At 37.5% G+C, this 14,316-nt stretch overlaps 2 protein-coding genes across 6 annotated transcripts in view; one reads left to right on the top strand and one right to left on the bottom strand.

The window, feature by feature from the left end:
* Positions 1-1,873: 1,873 nt before the first annotated feature.
* Positions 1,874-12,240, bottom strand: LOC140549276 (tetraspanin-8-like). 2 transcript variants are annotated; one of them, XM_072672753.1, is made up of 10 exons: positions 12,165-12,240; positions 5,908-6,041; positions 5,685-5,741; positions 5,377-5,496; positions 5,183-5,257; positions 4,627-4,722; positions 4,224-4,349; positions 4,085-4,117; positions 3,899-3,982; positions 1,874-2,464 (listed from the first exon to the last, which is right to left on the bottom strand). In XM_072672753.1, the coding sequence occupies exons 1-10, from the start codon at positions 12,238-12,240 to the stop codon at positions 2,339-2,341; spliced, it is 927 nt and encodes a 308-aa protein (XP_072528854.1). In that variant the 3' UTR covers positions 1,874-2,338. The 2 variants fall into 2 exon arrangements, with proteins under 2 accessions (XP_072528854.1, XP_072528855.1); XM_072672754.1 differs by lacking the exon at positions 12,165-12,240 and adding an exon at positions 6,148-6,214.
* ptprr (protein tyrosine phosphatase receptor type R) overlaps positions 12,176-14,316 on the top strand; it is a 48,543-nt gene continuing 46,402 nt past the window's right edge. For 3 of the 4 annotated variants that reach the window (XM_072672745.1, XM_072672744.1, XM_072672743.1), the window contains exon 1: positions 12,179-12,476. In XM_072672745.1, coding sequence (XP_072528846.1) covers positions 12,416-12,476 — 61 coding nt within the window. In that variant the 5' untranslated portion in view covers positions 12,179-12,415. Of the gene's footprint in view, positions 12,477-14,316 lie in introns of all 4 variants that reach the window. The other variant, XM_072672746.1, reaches the window with a different exon arrangement.

Raw genomic sequence — 14,316 nt, 5'->3', positions numbered from 1 at the left:
TGTCTGTAGCGTTTACTCCAAACGCCTTGTAGATCACAGAGGCCAAGAACAAAAAGCACTCTTTCGGCCAGCTAATTTCAGTTTGCTCTTGAATGCCACAACCTATTTAAGTTTAGTTTGGCAGCAACAGCATGGACCAAGTCAAGTCGAGGCTTTTATAGTCATTTCAGCTCTGTACCAGTACACAGTGAAATGCACTTACGTTATTTCCAGGACAAGGATGCAACATGAAACAAAACGAGAACAAAAACAGTACAGGACAGACTGCAGAAAGTGCAACGTGCAAGACCGTACAATAAATATGAGTAGAGGTATTGAGTGAAAGGTGCAATAACAGGTATGTTGATAAGAAATTGAACATGCTGTGACATTATATGGACATGAAGAATACTGTGTGTATTACGTTAGCATTGTTAAAATATTTAAACCGTTCACTACTTAGTCAGTGCAATCACATATATGGAAACTAAGCTGCCAAAACAACAGATTCTAGTACATATGCATATAAAGTAAAAATGTGAAGAACACACTGGTGAGCTAACATACCTGCTCTGAAGAATGGAAGGCACTTTTTTTCTTTCATCTCCATTTAGTTTTTTTATTCTTAAAACACATTTACTTGCATCTAAAATAGCAACTATTACCCTCACTGCACTAAATGATGTGTAATCTAAACAGTCTTATGCTGCAAGTGTAAGAATAGTTTAATATGTCACATCCCCAGATTTAAAGTTATGTATAAGCACGTAAACATATTTCCTGGCGTATTACTAATTGTAGTACTCGCAGCTCTTTAGTACTCTCTGCTGGAGCAGCAGGGTATCACACAACACAGGTGAAGGGTGAAGTCTGTGGTTTCCTGTGGCAGATGTCTGACGCAGTTAGCTGGAATAGAACAGTGATGCTGAGAAAAAGGTTAAGATTGAGGTTGTGGTCGTGAGTGCTTCCTGTGCAGTAGGACCATTTCATTTAAACTCACATGAAAAATGGCTTACTTATTTATAAAACACAATTAGGGTGAGACTGTTTCAAGAGACATTTACTGTGACAACTGCTTAAGCACCTTTTACAAGTGCGGTATGATGTACTACAACAAAGATTACCCTCCCATCCTCCAAACACTATATTATGTTCTCGTCTATCTAGTATACAGTTGCTATCAAAAGTATGCACCCCTTCACTGTTTTCTGCCTTTTTTGATTGTTTGGGGGTTTTTTTTATAACAGGATTTACAAAACCTTAAATGTCAATGTTAAATGTAAATGAGTAAATAAGTGATTGCATTAATATTCACCCCCTGTAAAGTGAGTGGCATAATTCAACAGCAGTCCAGGCAATGGTGCTAGTAGTCTCACAATTTGTGAAAGTGAGCATTCCCTCCCCCCAGCCCCAACACAGACTTTGTCAAAGCCATTATACCTTTAGCTACATATAATGTCCATCATAAATCATCTTCGATTAGTCAGTAAAACTTATCATAACTAAACACTAATGATTAAACCATTTTTCTGACTTATACTCTTTAATGACCTTTTCTCAGAGCACACATTCACAGCACTCAGGTGATCTCCATTTCATTAATTGAGAGACTACTTGCATCAATTGCCTGAACCTTTGTTGAATTAGGTCACTTTAAAGGGGGTGAATATTTATACAATCCCTTATTTAACATTACATATTATTTAATTGAAACTATTTTATAGAAATCTACTCATTTTATTTTATACACTTGATTGGCAAATGCTTGTAAAAAAAAAGCCAATTTATATTGACCTTGGTTTAATTTATAAAAGCAAATCATAATAAAAGGCATCATTAATTTCCATCCAGAAACGATTGCTTAGTACTTCAGTCAATAATGAGGTGAGAAGCCTATGGTCATAGTTTTTATTGTATAAATGATTTGTGTTACAAAATTACAGCCGCACCATCATTACAATATAGAGATATATAAAAAAATAGTTCACTGCTGGAAATACATTCACACTTTATCTGATACCATGTGACCATTGTTTATCATGAGCTATCAGTGAAAAATAGCAGAGCAAAAAGTCATTCACAGACAAACAGAAAAAGTACAATACAAAAACATGGACCAAAACACAATTCATACATGTCTATTTCAAAACAAGTAAAGCTTTAAACCAGTCAAAATATAGAACAACTGTATAAACACAAGCTGACTTTCCAGAGGAGAAAACAAATGCTATGAAAGGAACAATCAGGCTCTGGTGTCACAGACAACATGAGTGCAGTTTGTCAGAATCCCATATCAACAAAAGTTCTTGGTTCTAAATGTTTAACAATCAAATGAAAGCCAGAGAGCACTCTGCTTTGACTAGGCAGATGGGATGAGCTCAGAGTATTTTGGTGGCTTATAGTCGAGAGCAAAGATGGGCGGAGGGCTGGGGATGGGTGCAGTGATACGTATAATCATCACCAGGGACATTACAGCTGCCAACATCTGCAGAGATACAGAGACAGAAATACAGAGCAATTCATTAAGGAAACGTTAACATTCTTAAGAATCCAAATAAACAAGCATATTTGAGATTACTTATAAACTTGCTATAGTTTGAAGTGGGTAACAGTGCTAATTGGTGGGCTATAATCTTGTATTACTTCTAACAGCTACAACTGTTTCAATTGTATACTTTAATACCAAATGATTCTTTTACATTTCTTGAGGTAAACATAAGTATAAGCAAAGTCTTTTCAGCACACCAAGAGGTTAAAAATTTGGCATCCATGAGATGCTTTAATACTGCATTCCTGGAGAAGCCACTCAAAATGTTAAGTCTAAGAATTCTAAGGTGTCGCAAACTTGCCCCTGTAAAAGATTTACAGTTGCATGAAAATTATGCTACAGAGTGACTAGATACTTCCATATACCACAGACACAGAAAGCGGAACGTAGGAGTGAAACCACAGAAACTAAAAATATCATGAACAAAGCTGACCTGATTTTTCTCACCACAGACTCAACATAAACATAAATCACCGCAACAATCACTCAAGACTAGAACTTATACTATATGGGCAAAGTATTGGGATGCCTTATTAATTGCTTATTTTATTTTTTATTTTTTTAATAAAGGGTATTACAAATTTTACAGGTCAGGGAAGGCTTTATACTTGATGTCAGAGCTTTGCTGAGAGGATCAGATTGCATTCAGCGCCAAAACATTGGTGAGGTCAGGATCTTCCTGATGATCACCACCCCACCTCATCCCTAACTCGTCCCAAAAGTATTGGATGGAGCACCATCATTCCAGAGAACAGTTCCACTGCTCCACATCTTAATTGTTTGTGTGTACAGTGTGTGTGTGTGTGAGAATGTGTGCGTACGCAAGCATATGCACATCTGGGTCGGAAATGGTTTAACTTTATGTAGCTGAATACATTCATTAGAAGGAGTGTCCAAAAGTCCAAAAAAACAAAATAAAAAAAACAAAACAAAAACAATGCCATTTATATCACTATTATTTTATATGTTGATGCTGTCATACAAAAACCTCCAGCAAATCTCAAATTCTAACTTTACATCATGATTTCATGACTACTTGTTCATTACAGTGTCAACTTCATGATGAATGAAGCAATAAAAGTATAAAAATAACAAGAATAAAGTGGTTTTACATTAAGTTTTCTTTTCTTCTCCTGTAAAAGTTGCCATTTTGGAAATACAAGGGTTTTGCATGACAGATAGACTCAATAGACTTTTTTTAAGCCTAAAATTCTGTGTTAACATTTATTAAAAATGTATTTAGTGTAAAAATGTCACTAAAATACTGCATATTAACTAAATAAAAATAATTACTGGCTTAACAAGAAAATATCATATAGATTCTTACATTTCTTTCTATTGCCAAACAAAAGTAGTTTATAGCAAACTTACTGCCAAAGAGCCAAAGCCAAAGAGTACACCCAATGCGATGTTGAGACCTGTATTTATGTATCCCATAATCAGGGGGCCACATGGCTAGATTTGAAGAGGATACAGAGTTAATGGAGGAGGAAATGCAAAAGATAAAAATAATGTATACATGTGAAGTGATCTTATTCGAAATTAAAAACGCCCCACCTGTGAGTAGACCTTCCGGTTTTTAATGCTGATCTACAGAAAGCATAACAACACACTATTCATCAAACTGCTTTTCAAAGAATTATCTTTATGTTACAGTGCAGCATGTGTTGAGGCTCTGAGCATCTGAAATAATCACCAGATAATTGTTGTTTGTCTGTGTTATCAACCGGCATTGATCTGGCTCAACATCTGCACAGTCACATGAGGCAGGAACATCATTCCCCCAGTCCTGGTAGCCGTTAAAGAGTCCACAGCAGTTGGCCTGGATGAAACAGACAAGTCAGTGGGAACAGTGCAAAAATCCAGTTGGATAAATCATCCGCAGTAGAATGAATGCTAAGGTTAAAAGAATAAACTCCCAGTCGCTTACACAGTAAGTGTGTTTTGTGCTGATGGGTCTATTGTTCTTTAAATATGTACAGCAGATACATCTGTGCTAACCAACCATACGCTATATGACAATGAGCTCCAGTTGAAAAGGGCTGGAGTACTCTTTAATGCATGAGTGTGTAAGATGGCTTATTAGATGTTAGAAGTACCTGCTCTTGAAAATACTGCAAAGTATGCTGAAAATCTTTGTCGGCTTTATTTAAAGGCACCAACGTCTGAAACTCCTTCTCGAGCATCGGAATAACCTGACAGAAAATAAATGAGAAGCAAAAGCACTGAAAAAACTAAATAATAATTAATAAAATTCTATATATGATTTTCTAAATGTCTGCATAATTCAAAACAATATCTAATTCATTCAGAGTGGTTTAATCATAAATGTTCTAGACATGAATAACTGAATTATTCACAGTGCTGGCAATAGCAAGACATTTTTTTAGAAAGTATAAAACATTTGAAAATCCAGTCATTGCAGATGGGTACCTTTATCCACATTCCCTTCCTATAAACGCAGAAGACATGTGTATGTACTTATACTTATGTACATTTGTGTTGTGAACTGGCAAGTTCCTTCTCTCACTATTTCACATCAATCCACTCTGAACTACTGAAAAATACAACAACTATTTAACCCGTACTGGTGATCAGATTCACTCAGTGATTCCTTGATTCAGAGAAGTGAAAGTAGGAAGTATGCTCCAATACCTCATTACGTGACATGGCCACAGGTATGGCAAGGCGCAGAAGGACAATAGTCCCCATACACATAATGACGAAAAACTGCGGGGCAGATAGAAACAGAGAAGTGGTGTCAAAAAGTTAATGTTAGCATCTGACTTCATTTGTTCTTCTACTTTTCACTCAACCCTGTGACTGTGTGATGCAGGTTACAAACTCACCGCGATCAGGACGTTTTTGTTCTCTTTCTGAGCGCCATAAGCTCCCAGAACTGAAAGAATGAAGATGACGGCTCCGACAACGACCATGCAGATGACTCCAGTCAACTTATTTCCCTCCTCCTAAAGAAACAGGACCATTATAGATTACACACGATTAAGACACACGAGCAAATCAAAACGTTACAGCAGATTCTGTGCATTTAAAATAAATATATGAAACTAAGCCAAGTCCTCACCGATTACATTCGAGATTAGGCTTTTAGTGCAAGTTTAAAACTTCAGGACAATCAGAGTTCCGCTGTTCTTACCTCACGTAGCTGGAAATGTGCCATCAACCCCAGTCCTATAAAGACTACCCCCAGTATCTACAAATCAACATCGGTAAATAAAATCATATTACTGAATAAAATACAAATGCAACGAATAAACCTCAAACACACTATTCTTAAGACAGAGATAAAAGTTCCGATTTACACTCAACTCAAACTCAAAAGGGCAATTTATTAATTAAACACAACATTGAACTCTCACCGCAAAAAGGACGTTAAAAAAGACAAAAGTCCTCCTAAAACACGGGTTTATTTTCGCCATTTTCGCAGCTCTTCTCACGGTAAGCCCCGGAAACGTACTGTCGATGGAAGGACGGTACTCAAGTTTCTTCTCCTCTGAAAACGACAAAAACAAGTGGGCAGAACTTTTCAGTATTTAGGGTTGGCCTTCCAGTAAACAGTGGGGAATCTGGAAACTACGCAATCTCAAAAACCCCCTGACCTGGTCCCCTGTTTTCTTAAGAAGTTTACCCCCCTTGCTCTGTTAACGGAGCTAGTTGGGGCCAGTGTCAAAATCCCAGTAAGGCTGAAAAAATATGAGATCCGATGTTTCCCAAAAAGAAAACTGGAATTCACAGGAACAGGAAACATGAAGATTAGTTTCCAACCACCTCAATTCAGCCTGGGACTGTTTTATTAGATTGTATTGTTTATTTAATTTTGACATGATTTGGTTTTAGGAATTATTATGTTGTTGTTGCTGTTTTTTAAAATTATTATTATATATTATTTTCATTACTCCTGTTTTTCAATTTTCTGATTTCTGTATAGAAGCGGCTACATTTTATTTTATAGAAGTGTGTAAGTGACTTTTGTAGCACCTTTCACAGTTCCAAGGACCCTTTACAATATGGTACACAAAAAGACAACACTTAAAGAGAATGAAAGTATTCAGAGAAAAGATTTTCAGGTAGACTTTAAAAATGGAAAGAGAGGGTGACAAACAGTCTCTAGCTTTAACTTTAGATCTTTATATATATAAAAAAACATCTCATCTGAAACTGAGCTCAACAAAACTTTCCCTTTATGGTTTGTGAAGCTGCAGCTCTTAGATTTTTTTTTGTATGTGTGTTAGTGTTTGTATATGTGCTAGTGTGGTTTTGACACTTTCTCCTCCAGGCTCTGTGATGACATAAGGGCTCTTTGCTGTCCTTTCCAGTAAAAAAAAAAAGCATGACAGGACTTGCACCATTCAGGAGTGTCTTTTCAAGTTTGAAACAAATAGACATCTTATCTAACTTTGCTTATAACTGCATAAATAAAGTAGTCTCTATTATAGTAATTGAGGCAATGGGCCTACATTGTGCATTATGACCTTCTAAAAGCATCGAAGTGACACCTTTAATTCAGTTGACAGCAGAAGGCTTTGTGGAACTGACAACAGATCATTAAACAGTGGCACTGTTCTGTTTGCATGTGCTATTTACAATTTGTCTTTACCAAAAGAAAACACAGCCTTGCTGTGTAGTTATTGCATTGTATGAACTGCTATTGTACAACATAAGTGTGTTACTGCTTATTGCCTCACTTGAGAGTTCAAGTAACAGCTCCCAAGTGAGATAACATGCAACTCCTAGCCCTGTTGCTTTGGTACCATGAGTCTCAGTCAGCCTTGGTGTTGTGTCTAAAAGAGGATGCTAAAAGGTTGTATTGAGTTAGCACACTGTATTACGAAAAATCTCTGGCATTTTCAACCTATTCAACCTAGTATCCTGTCTACTGCCTATGTAGTTTATGTTGCGGTCATGCAAAAATCTGCAAAAAAGGTGCCACTTTGGAAATATGCATGGACATGGTTTTCTGTATTTAGTAAAAGAAAAGCAAAACAAAAATACCCCACAAAACTTGTTTTGAGACTCATTGTAACAGTCCAACATTTACGGCATTTAGCAAACGCTCTTATCCAGAGCGACTTACAAGGTAACTCGTATTACAGAGGTGGGCCAATGTAGTGTTAGGAGTCTTGCCCAGGGACTCTTATTGGTGTAGCGCAGCATACGGTCACCCAGACTGGGAATCGAACCCTGGTCTCCCACATGGTGTAATAGCTCACTGGCTGCTAGTGGTTTTATCTGTTGTGCCACACCAACCACGGCACAACTCAGCACAGGAGAAGAAACAACAAAACAGAACTATGCAGCTTCATTATGGTTGTGCACTGCCATTTAACAAAATTTTTATCCAATCAATAGATTGTTTGTGTGTAATTTGTATTGTGGTTTTAAAGACATTTAAACTGTTCCATTTCCAGATCAGGATCATGATCCTAAATACACCTTAAAATCCACTATGGACTACCTCAAGCAGAAAGTTTTGTCATGGGCCCTCATAGTTCCCCAACATAAACATCAAAGAAAATATGTGGATGTGAGAGGAGAAGCATCATTTAACTGCCTCTGTCCAGTATTGGGTGTCCATCAAGTGGAACACTTTCAGACCGGTCAGTATTCAGGATCTGAACTGATATGTTTTCAAAGTACATTGTGAATTGTATATCCTAATATCACAATAGTACAGTTATAGTATAGTATTACTGGTGGCCTACATTTTTAGTAGAACAATTTTGATCTCTATAGAGATGATCTACCACATATAGAAAAAGGAATTAAAGCTCTGGAGCGCACCATGGATGCCTCTAAAGCTCTGGAGAAGAGGTAAATATGGTTTATTACTAAACATGACAGTGAGATAGTAGCTGTAATCCACACCTACAGTGGGGAAAAAAGTATTTAGTCAGTCACAAATTGTGCAAGTTCTCCCACTTAAAAAGATGAGAGAGGCCTGTAATTGACATCATAGGTAGACCTCAACTATGAGAGACAAAATGAGTGGGAAAAAATCAGAAAATCACATTGTCTGATTTTTTAAGAATTTATTTGCAAATAATGGTGGAAAATAAGTATTTGGTCAATAACAAAAGTTCATCTCAGTACTTTGTTATATATCCTTTGTTGGCAATGACAGAGGTCAAAGTCTCTGGTCAAAGGTTGGCACACACCTTTGCTGGTATGTTGGCCCATTCCTCCATGCAGATCTCCTCTAGAGCAGTGATGTTTTGGGGCTGTCGGCGGGCAACACAGACTTTCAACTCCCTCCAAAGATTTTCTATGGGGTTGAGATCTGGAGACTGGCTAGGCCACTTCAGGACCTTGAAATGCTTCTTACGAAGCCACTCCTTTGTTGCCCAGGCAGTGTGCTTGGGATCATTGTCATGCTGAAAGACCCAGCCACGTTTCATCTTCAATGCCCTTGCTGATGGAAGGAGGTTTGCACTCAATACATGTCCCCATTCATTCTTTCATGTACACGGACCAGTCGTCCTAGTCCCTTTGCAGAGAAACAGCCCCAAAGCATGATGTTGCCACCCCCATGCTTCACAGTTGGTATGGTGTTCTTTGGATGCAACTCAGCATTCACTCTCCTCCAAACACAACGAGTTGTGTTTGTACCAAAAAGTTGTATTTTGGTTTCATCTGACCATAAGACATTCTCCCAATACTCTTCCAGAACATCCAAATGCTCTCTAGCAAACTTCAGACGCGTTGCGTGGAGCCCATGATCGAGGGAGATTAGCAGTGGCCTTGTAGGTCTCCCATTTTCTGATTATTGCTCCCACAGTAGATTTCTTCACACCAAGCTGCTTGCCTATTGCAGATTCAGTCTTCCCAGCCTGGTGCAGGTCTACAATTTTGTTTCTGGTGTCCTTTGACAGCTCTTTGGTTTTCACCATACTGGAGTTTGGAGTGTGACTATTTGAGGTTGTGGGCAGGTGTCTTTTATACTGTTAACAAGTTCAAACAGGTGCCATTAATACAGGTAATGAGTGGAGGACAGAGAAGCCTCTTAAAGAAGAAGTTACAGGTCTGTAACAGCCAGAAATCTTGCTTGTTTGTAGGTGACCAAATACTTATTTTCCACCATTATTTGCAAATAAATTCTTTAAAAATCAGACAATTTTTTTTTGTCTCTCATAGTTGAGATCTACCTATGATGTCAATTACAGGCCTCTCTCATCTTTTTAAGTGGGAGAACTTGCACAATTGGTGACTGACTAAATACTTTTTTCCCCACTGTATGCTGACCGTGTGTAATTCTTTATCATATAGTCTTCAGAATATGAGTTTCCAAGACAACGAAAACCTGAACATGAATAAACATGAGATCAATGACCTCAGGAACAGTGTGTAAGTTTTTGTTTATAGTTTTAGTAGTATTGTAGAAGTAAATGTACTTGTAGTATGATTCATAGTATTTATCTCAGATTTGACAGTTTTGATGGGGAAACAGAAGATCAGGAAGAAAAGAAAAAGGTGATGATAGCCCAGATGAGGAATATCTTCCTTGTCTTTGTCAACAGTATGTTATAATTTGACTCTTACAGCTGCTGCTTCATTACTGGCAGGGTAATACACAGACTAATGCCGCTTTGCCCTGATGACCCCAGAGGATTTGGCCGATTTCTCCCTGTCCTGGCAGAAACCATTGAGCAAACCCAAGTCAAGAGGTCTTGGTAGGTGGAAAACACCTGTTTATGTTTTTTCTTGGGCTAAATAAAACACACTTGAGGCTTGACCGTATGCTGCACAGTTATAAAATATCATTTTTTGCCACATCACACTGTGTTGAAGAATTAGTCCACTACAACTAAAATTTTTGTGTAATACCTTCAGTTATTTTCCACAGTGCCAGCGTTCCAAAATGACTAATGAGAAACAATTCCCACTGGATTAAGAGCTGCACATCTCTCAAGTCACTTTATAGTCCATGTTATATCAGTTGTTATACTATGTGTTACATTTTGTTTACATTAAAGTTGTTGTACTGATTGAAGTTTGTATACTAAACTCTGTGTTCCTAGTATTGTTAATTCAATACTATGTACAGCAGTTAGCGCTAAGGAATTTTCACTTATCAATATTGTAAATCATGTTTTGCCTAAACCATTTTAAACAATGTCATTACCACATTATAATTATAAGCCTTTATTGTGCTGTAAATAGGAATTATTTGTTTAATAAAATTTTCATCTTGTTTTTTCATCAACTCATAAATCACCCTGACTGATTAATGTGTTTTTAAAGAAAGTTGTTACAACACCACAGATCATTAATAATTTTACTTTACAAACAATGTTATACATATAAACCAGGGTAAACACTATCTGAAATATTCTTGTATGTATATGTATAACAATAACTACTTAAAATTGAGGTAGCTGGGTGAGGTTTCTAATAAATGAATACTCAAGAGCTGGAAGCCCTGATGATGTACCTGCGTCCAGAAGGTTTGTATGGTAATGCACCAGTGAGGGCACTTCATAACTGAGATCTACATCACACTGCAATAATGAAAACAGCAGACTACTACTCTGAAAAAATGTGTATGTTATCTGTTAAACTAAGCAGTATGTTGTTGTGATCTGTAAATTAGTAACTCCATCTCAAGAGCGTATTTTAGACTCAGTGAGATACACCAATCTTTTTAAATTGGACTGCGGTAACCATTTCAAGCGATTGCTGCCATTAAGTACTTATTGTTCCTTTAAGGTTATTTCATGGCATTTCATGGTAAAATCTGTACAGGCATTCAGCTTCACTAATACTAGAGTATTGTACAAATCCTCCAAAATAATACTTATACCCAGTAATGAATCAATTGTTGCTGGATGGACTGGTGCTTCATCGCTCCTGCACAGTTCCAGTGACTTACGCACTTATACAACAAACACCAACGGCCTATCCCAAAGTTTACACTTGTGACTAGCCTAAAACCACACCAGTCCTACCTCAGCAGAAGAAGCAGACATCTAAATGATGAACGCATGTCTAAAAGGTCCAGTCACAAACCCCACCCTAGGTAAATGTCCTAACGTGGTGGTCAAGCAAACCTCTGTGACACATTATGCCATTGTTGGCTTTTAATATTTAAAAATATAATTTAAACCTGCATTTTATCGGTGAACTGTTCTTATAGGAATATGTTTATAATAATACTTATACTATTAAATACTATACTATTAAAAATAATTGCAAAAATGTGTATCGCAATGGCAATATTCTGTAGTAAGATCACGGTTATTTTCCCTCATTGTTCCTTCCTATCCTCAACACACAGAGACTGAAATAAACCTCCTCACACATTTGAGTTTGATGCACTCCAACTCTACCGCCTTCCTCACTTTCTTAGACAATGTTTGTTGCTAAATACTTTATTTCCCAGAAATAAATGCTGATTCACCTCACCCAGTCCCTGACCATTAAAGGCTCTATTTTTAAAATTGTTTTAAATAATAAAATCTGCTTAATTATTAACGTATCACCATTGCTGTCATTGGAGCCAAAATGTTATAAAATGTAATAATGTAAAAAATGTAAAAACGTTCATGTTTTTCATAAGCATGGGGACTTCTAGTGCCCACAATCACACACACACACACACACACACACACACACACCCAACCTGAGCTGCGCATGCTGAGTCCAGTTGATGCTCGCCCCCTCCATGCTTGTGCAGGAGCCATTGATCTAATCATCATAGGATGCGACACACTTCATTCACAGAACACAGGTTTTGGTCAACCTTACTGGCTGTTTAAGAGTCTCTTGTCCGTGTCTGAGGCACAACGCGACAAAAAACGGTTGTCTCGAAGGATTTTAGTTTTAGGCTGTTACCAAACGTCCATATCGATGGTGTGGTGAGTGCACGGAGACATGAATGGACGAAACGGCATCTGCGTCCTCCTTTTCTTCCTGCTCAGATTCACCACTGCAGGTGAGTACATGGGCTCTGCTTGTTTTTTCTAAAATACCTACGATATCTGTCATGTCTTGCTTCCGTTCAGAGGCTTTCACTCCGTCGATGCTTCACAATCACACAGTCTGTACCTCAATGACAAACACCCAGAAGGAGAAGGAACAAATATCTTGACAATAAATACAGGATATAATGGCTTCATCTCAGTGTTTCTCGGTGGTTATACAATGTGCTTTGGTTCTGATGTAATGGACACAGACATATTTACATCCCTTCGTGCAGTCAGTCACCATTACAGCTCAAACCAAGCAACGAGTCAGTTTTTTCAGCAGCTCAAGTGCACTCTGCGTGCTCCGTGTATGTGACAGTGTGTGTTTACAGTTTGTATCACATTGGCGTTATTGAAAGGAAGCAGAATGCGTGTTGTCTGGTGCGCTCCTTTCATATCCATCGGTACAATTGCTTCGGTTTCCGCCCCCAGTTACACGTGATTGGCTGTCTCATGTATTTGACCGGAAATGGCTCGGTCGCCGGGGAGAAAACGTGTCGGCAGTTGGCTTAATAAACAGAGGCTATCGTTTATTTAATGTTTAATAATAGTTGTTTGTTTTCTTGGCTACATTTGTAAATCAGTGCCCTTGAACTGACCGAAAGCCACAGTGATTCATTTCGTACGACAGACATATGTTTTCGTTGTGTACCAACCTTAGTCCTTCCTGCTGAAAAAAAAATAAAAAAACCCAACAGCTTAGACCAGCAAATAACAAAATGGCATTGATTCAACATGGACTAAACGTCATTGAATCAACATTTATTTTTGTATTTATATTGATTCAGCATTAAAACTGCTCGTTATGTGTGCTGTTAAATTAGGGTTAAATAAATAACCAAGGCAGACACAGTCAAAATCGAAATGCAGTAATGTTAATTTAAAGTTTATTTTAAGGTGACATCCCCCCTCCCAACAAAAAAGGACAAAAAACTTTATTGGCTAAATATTAATATAATATATTTAACAACACTAAGACATTTAAGATTTTTTATTTTCTTAAAAATAAATAGAAGATCATTGAGGCAAGATTTGTTCATGGGATGGTAGTTCTGCTGCTGTGCTGCACCTATCAAATTAGGAGATTGAAAAAGTGTTTGCAGTTAACTATACACTGCTTAATCAAACAAAATATGTAGCATATCTGATATTTACCATTTTTGTGGCACTGCCCCTTACCTTGTGAGCCAAAAATGATTTTTGCCATTTTGGTCTGCATGTGCAGCTGGGTACTGCCATTGATTTGTCTTTGGAGAGCAGCTGAAACAACAACTGTAAACTGCAACTTTCAAACAACTGTAAACTGCTTCTCGAATATCCTTTTTAAACAGCTATGATACTGGAATGTTTCATTATGATCAACCCTTGGAGAGAAAGATATGACAAGGAATGTTAAAAATGGTTGGTCATGCTCTCGTCACTTTGAATTTCTAATAAATTAGGTAGCTTACTATCCCATTAGTTAGCTTACAATCCGATAAGAACACACTTTAAAAACTAGCTAAAAATGTTGGCTGCAACAGTTTACCACATATTCATATTGTATTTCACCAGCAGCAGTATCACAAATATGGCTACAGAAATGTTTCTGATGTGTCTGTTTCTACACTGCACCTCTCTGCAACTAGACGTATTATTAGAATTCTTCTTCTACTTCTGATAGGACTACTTTCTCATTTTATTGCTTTTAAAAATGAAATCATGGTCATGTTTACTTTTTTTTAACACTGCACATCATTACAAACACACCATCTCCACCGTGAAGCATGGTAGCAGCATCATGCTTTAGGGAGGCTTCTTGGCAGCAGG

This window comes from Salminus brasiliensis, chromosome 2 (genome assembly GCF_030463535.1).
Source record: "Salminus brasiliensis chromosome 2, fSalBra1.hap2, whole genome shotgun sequence".
Lineage (NCBI taxonomy): Eukaryota > Metazoa > Chordata > Actinopteri > Characiformes > Bryconidae > Salminus > Salminus brasiliensis.
The sequence above is the reverse complement of the archived record's forward strand: the minus strand, read 5'-3'. Positions and strand labels throughout refer to the sequence as shown.

What these genes read in the sequence shown, in the direction of transcription:
- LOC140549276 (XM_072672753.1), bottom strand. Translation starts at nt 12,240, where the DNA reads ATGATGATTAGATCAATGGCTCCTGCACAAGCATGGAGGGGGCGAGCA. An exon ending in TTTTTAACGTCCTTTTTGCG is followed by an intron (nt 5,742 to 5,907) that starts GTGAGAGTTCAA and finishes GTTGATTTGTAG; the next exon opens with ATACTGGGGGTAGTCTTTAT. An exon ending in CACATTTCCAGCTACGTGAG is followed by an intron (nt 5,497 to 5,684) that starts GTAAGAACAGCG and finishes CTGTTTCTTTAG; the next exon opens with GAGGAGGGAAATAAGTTGAC.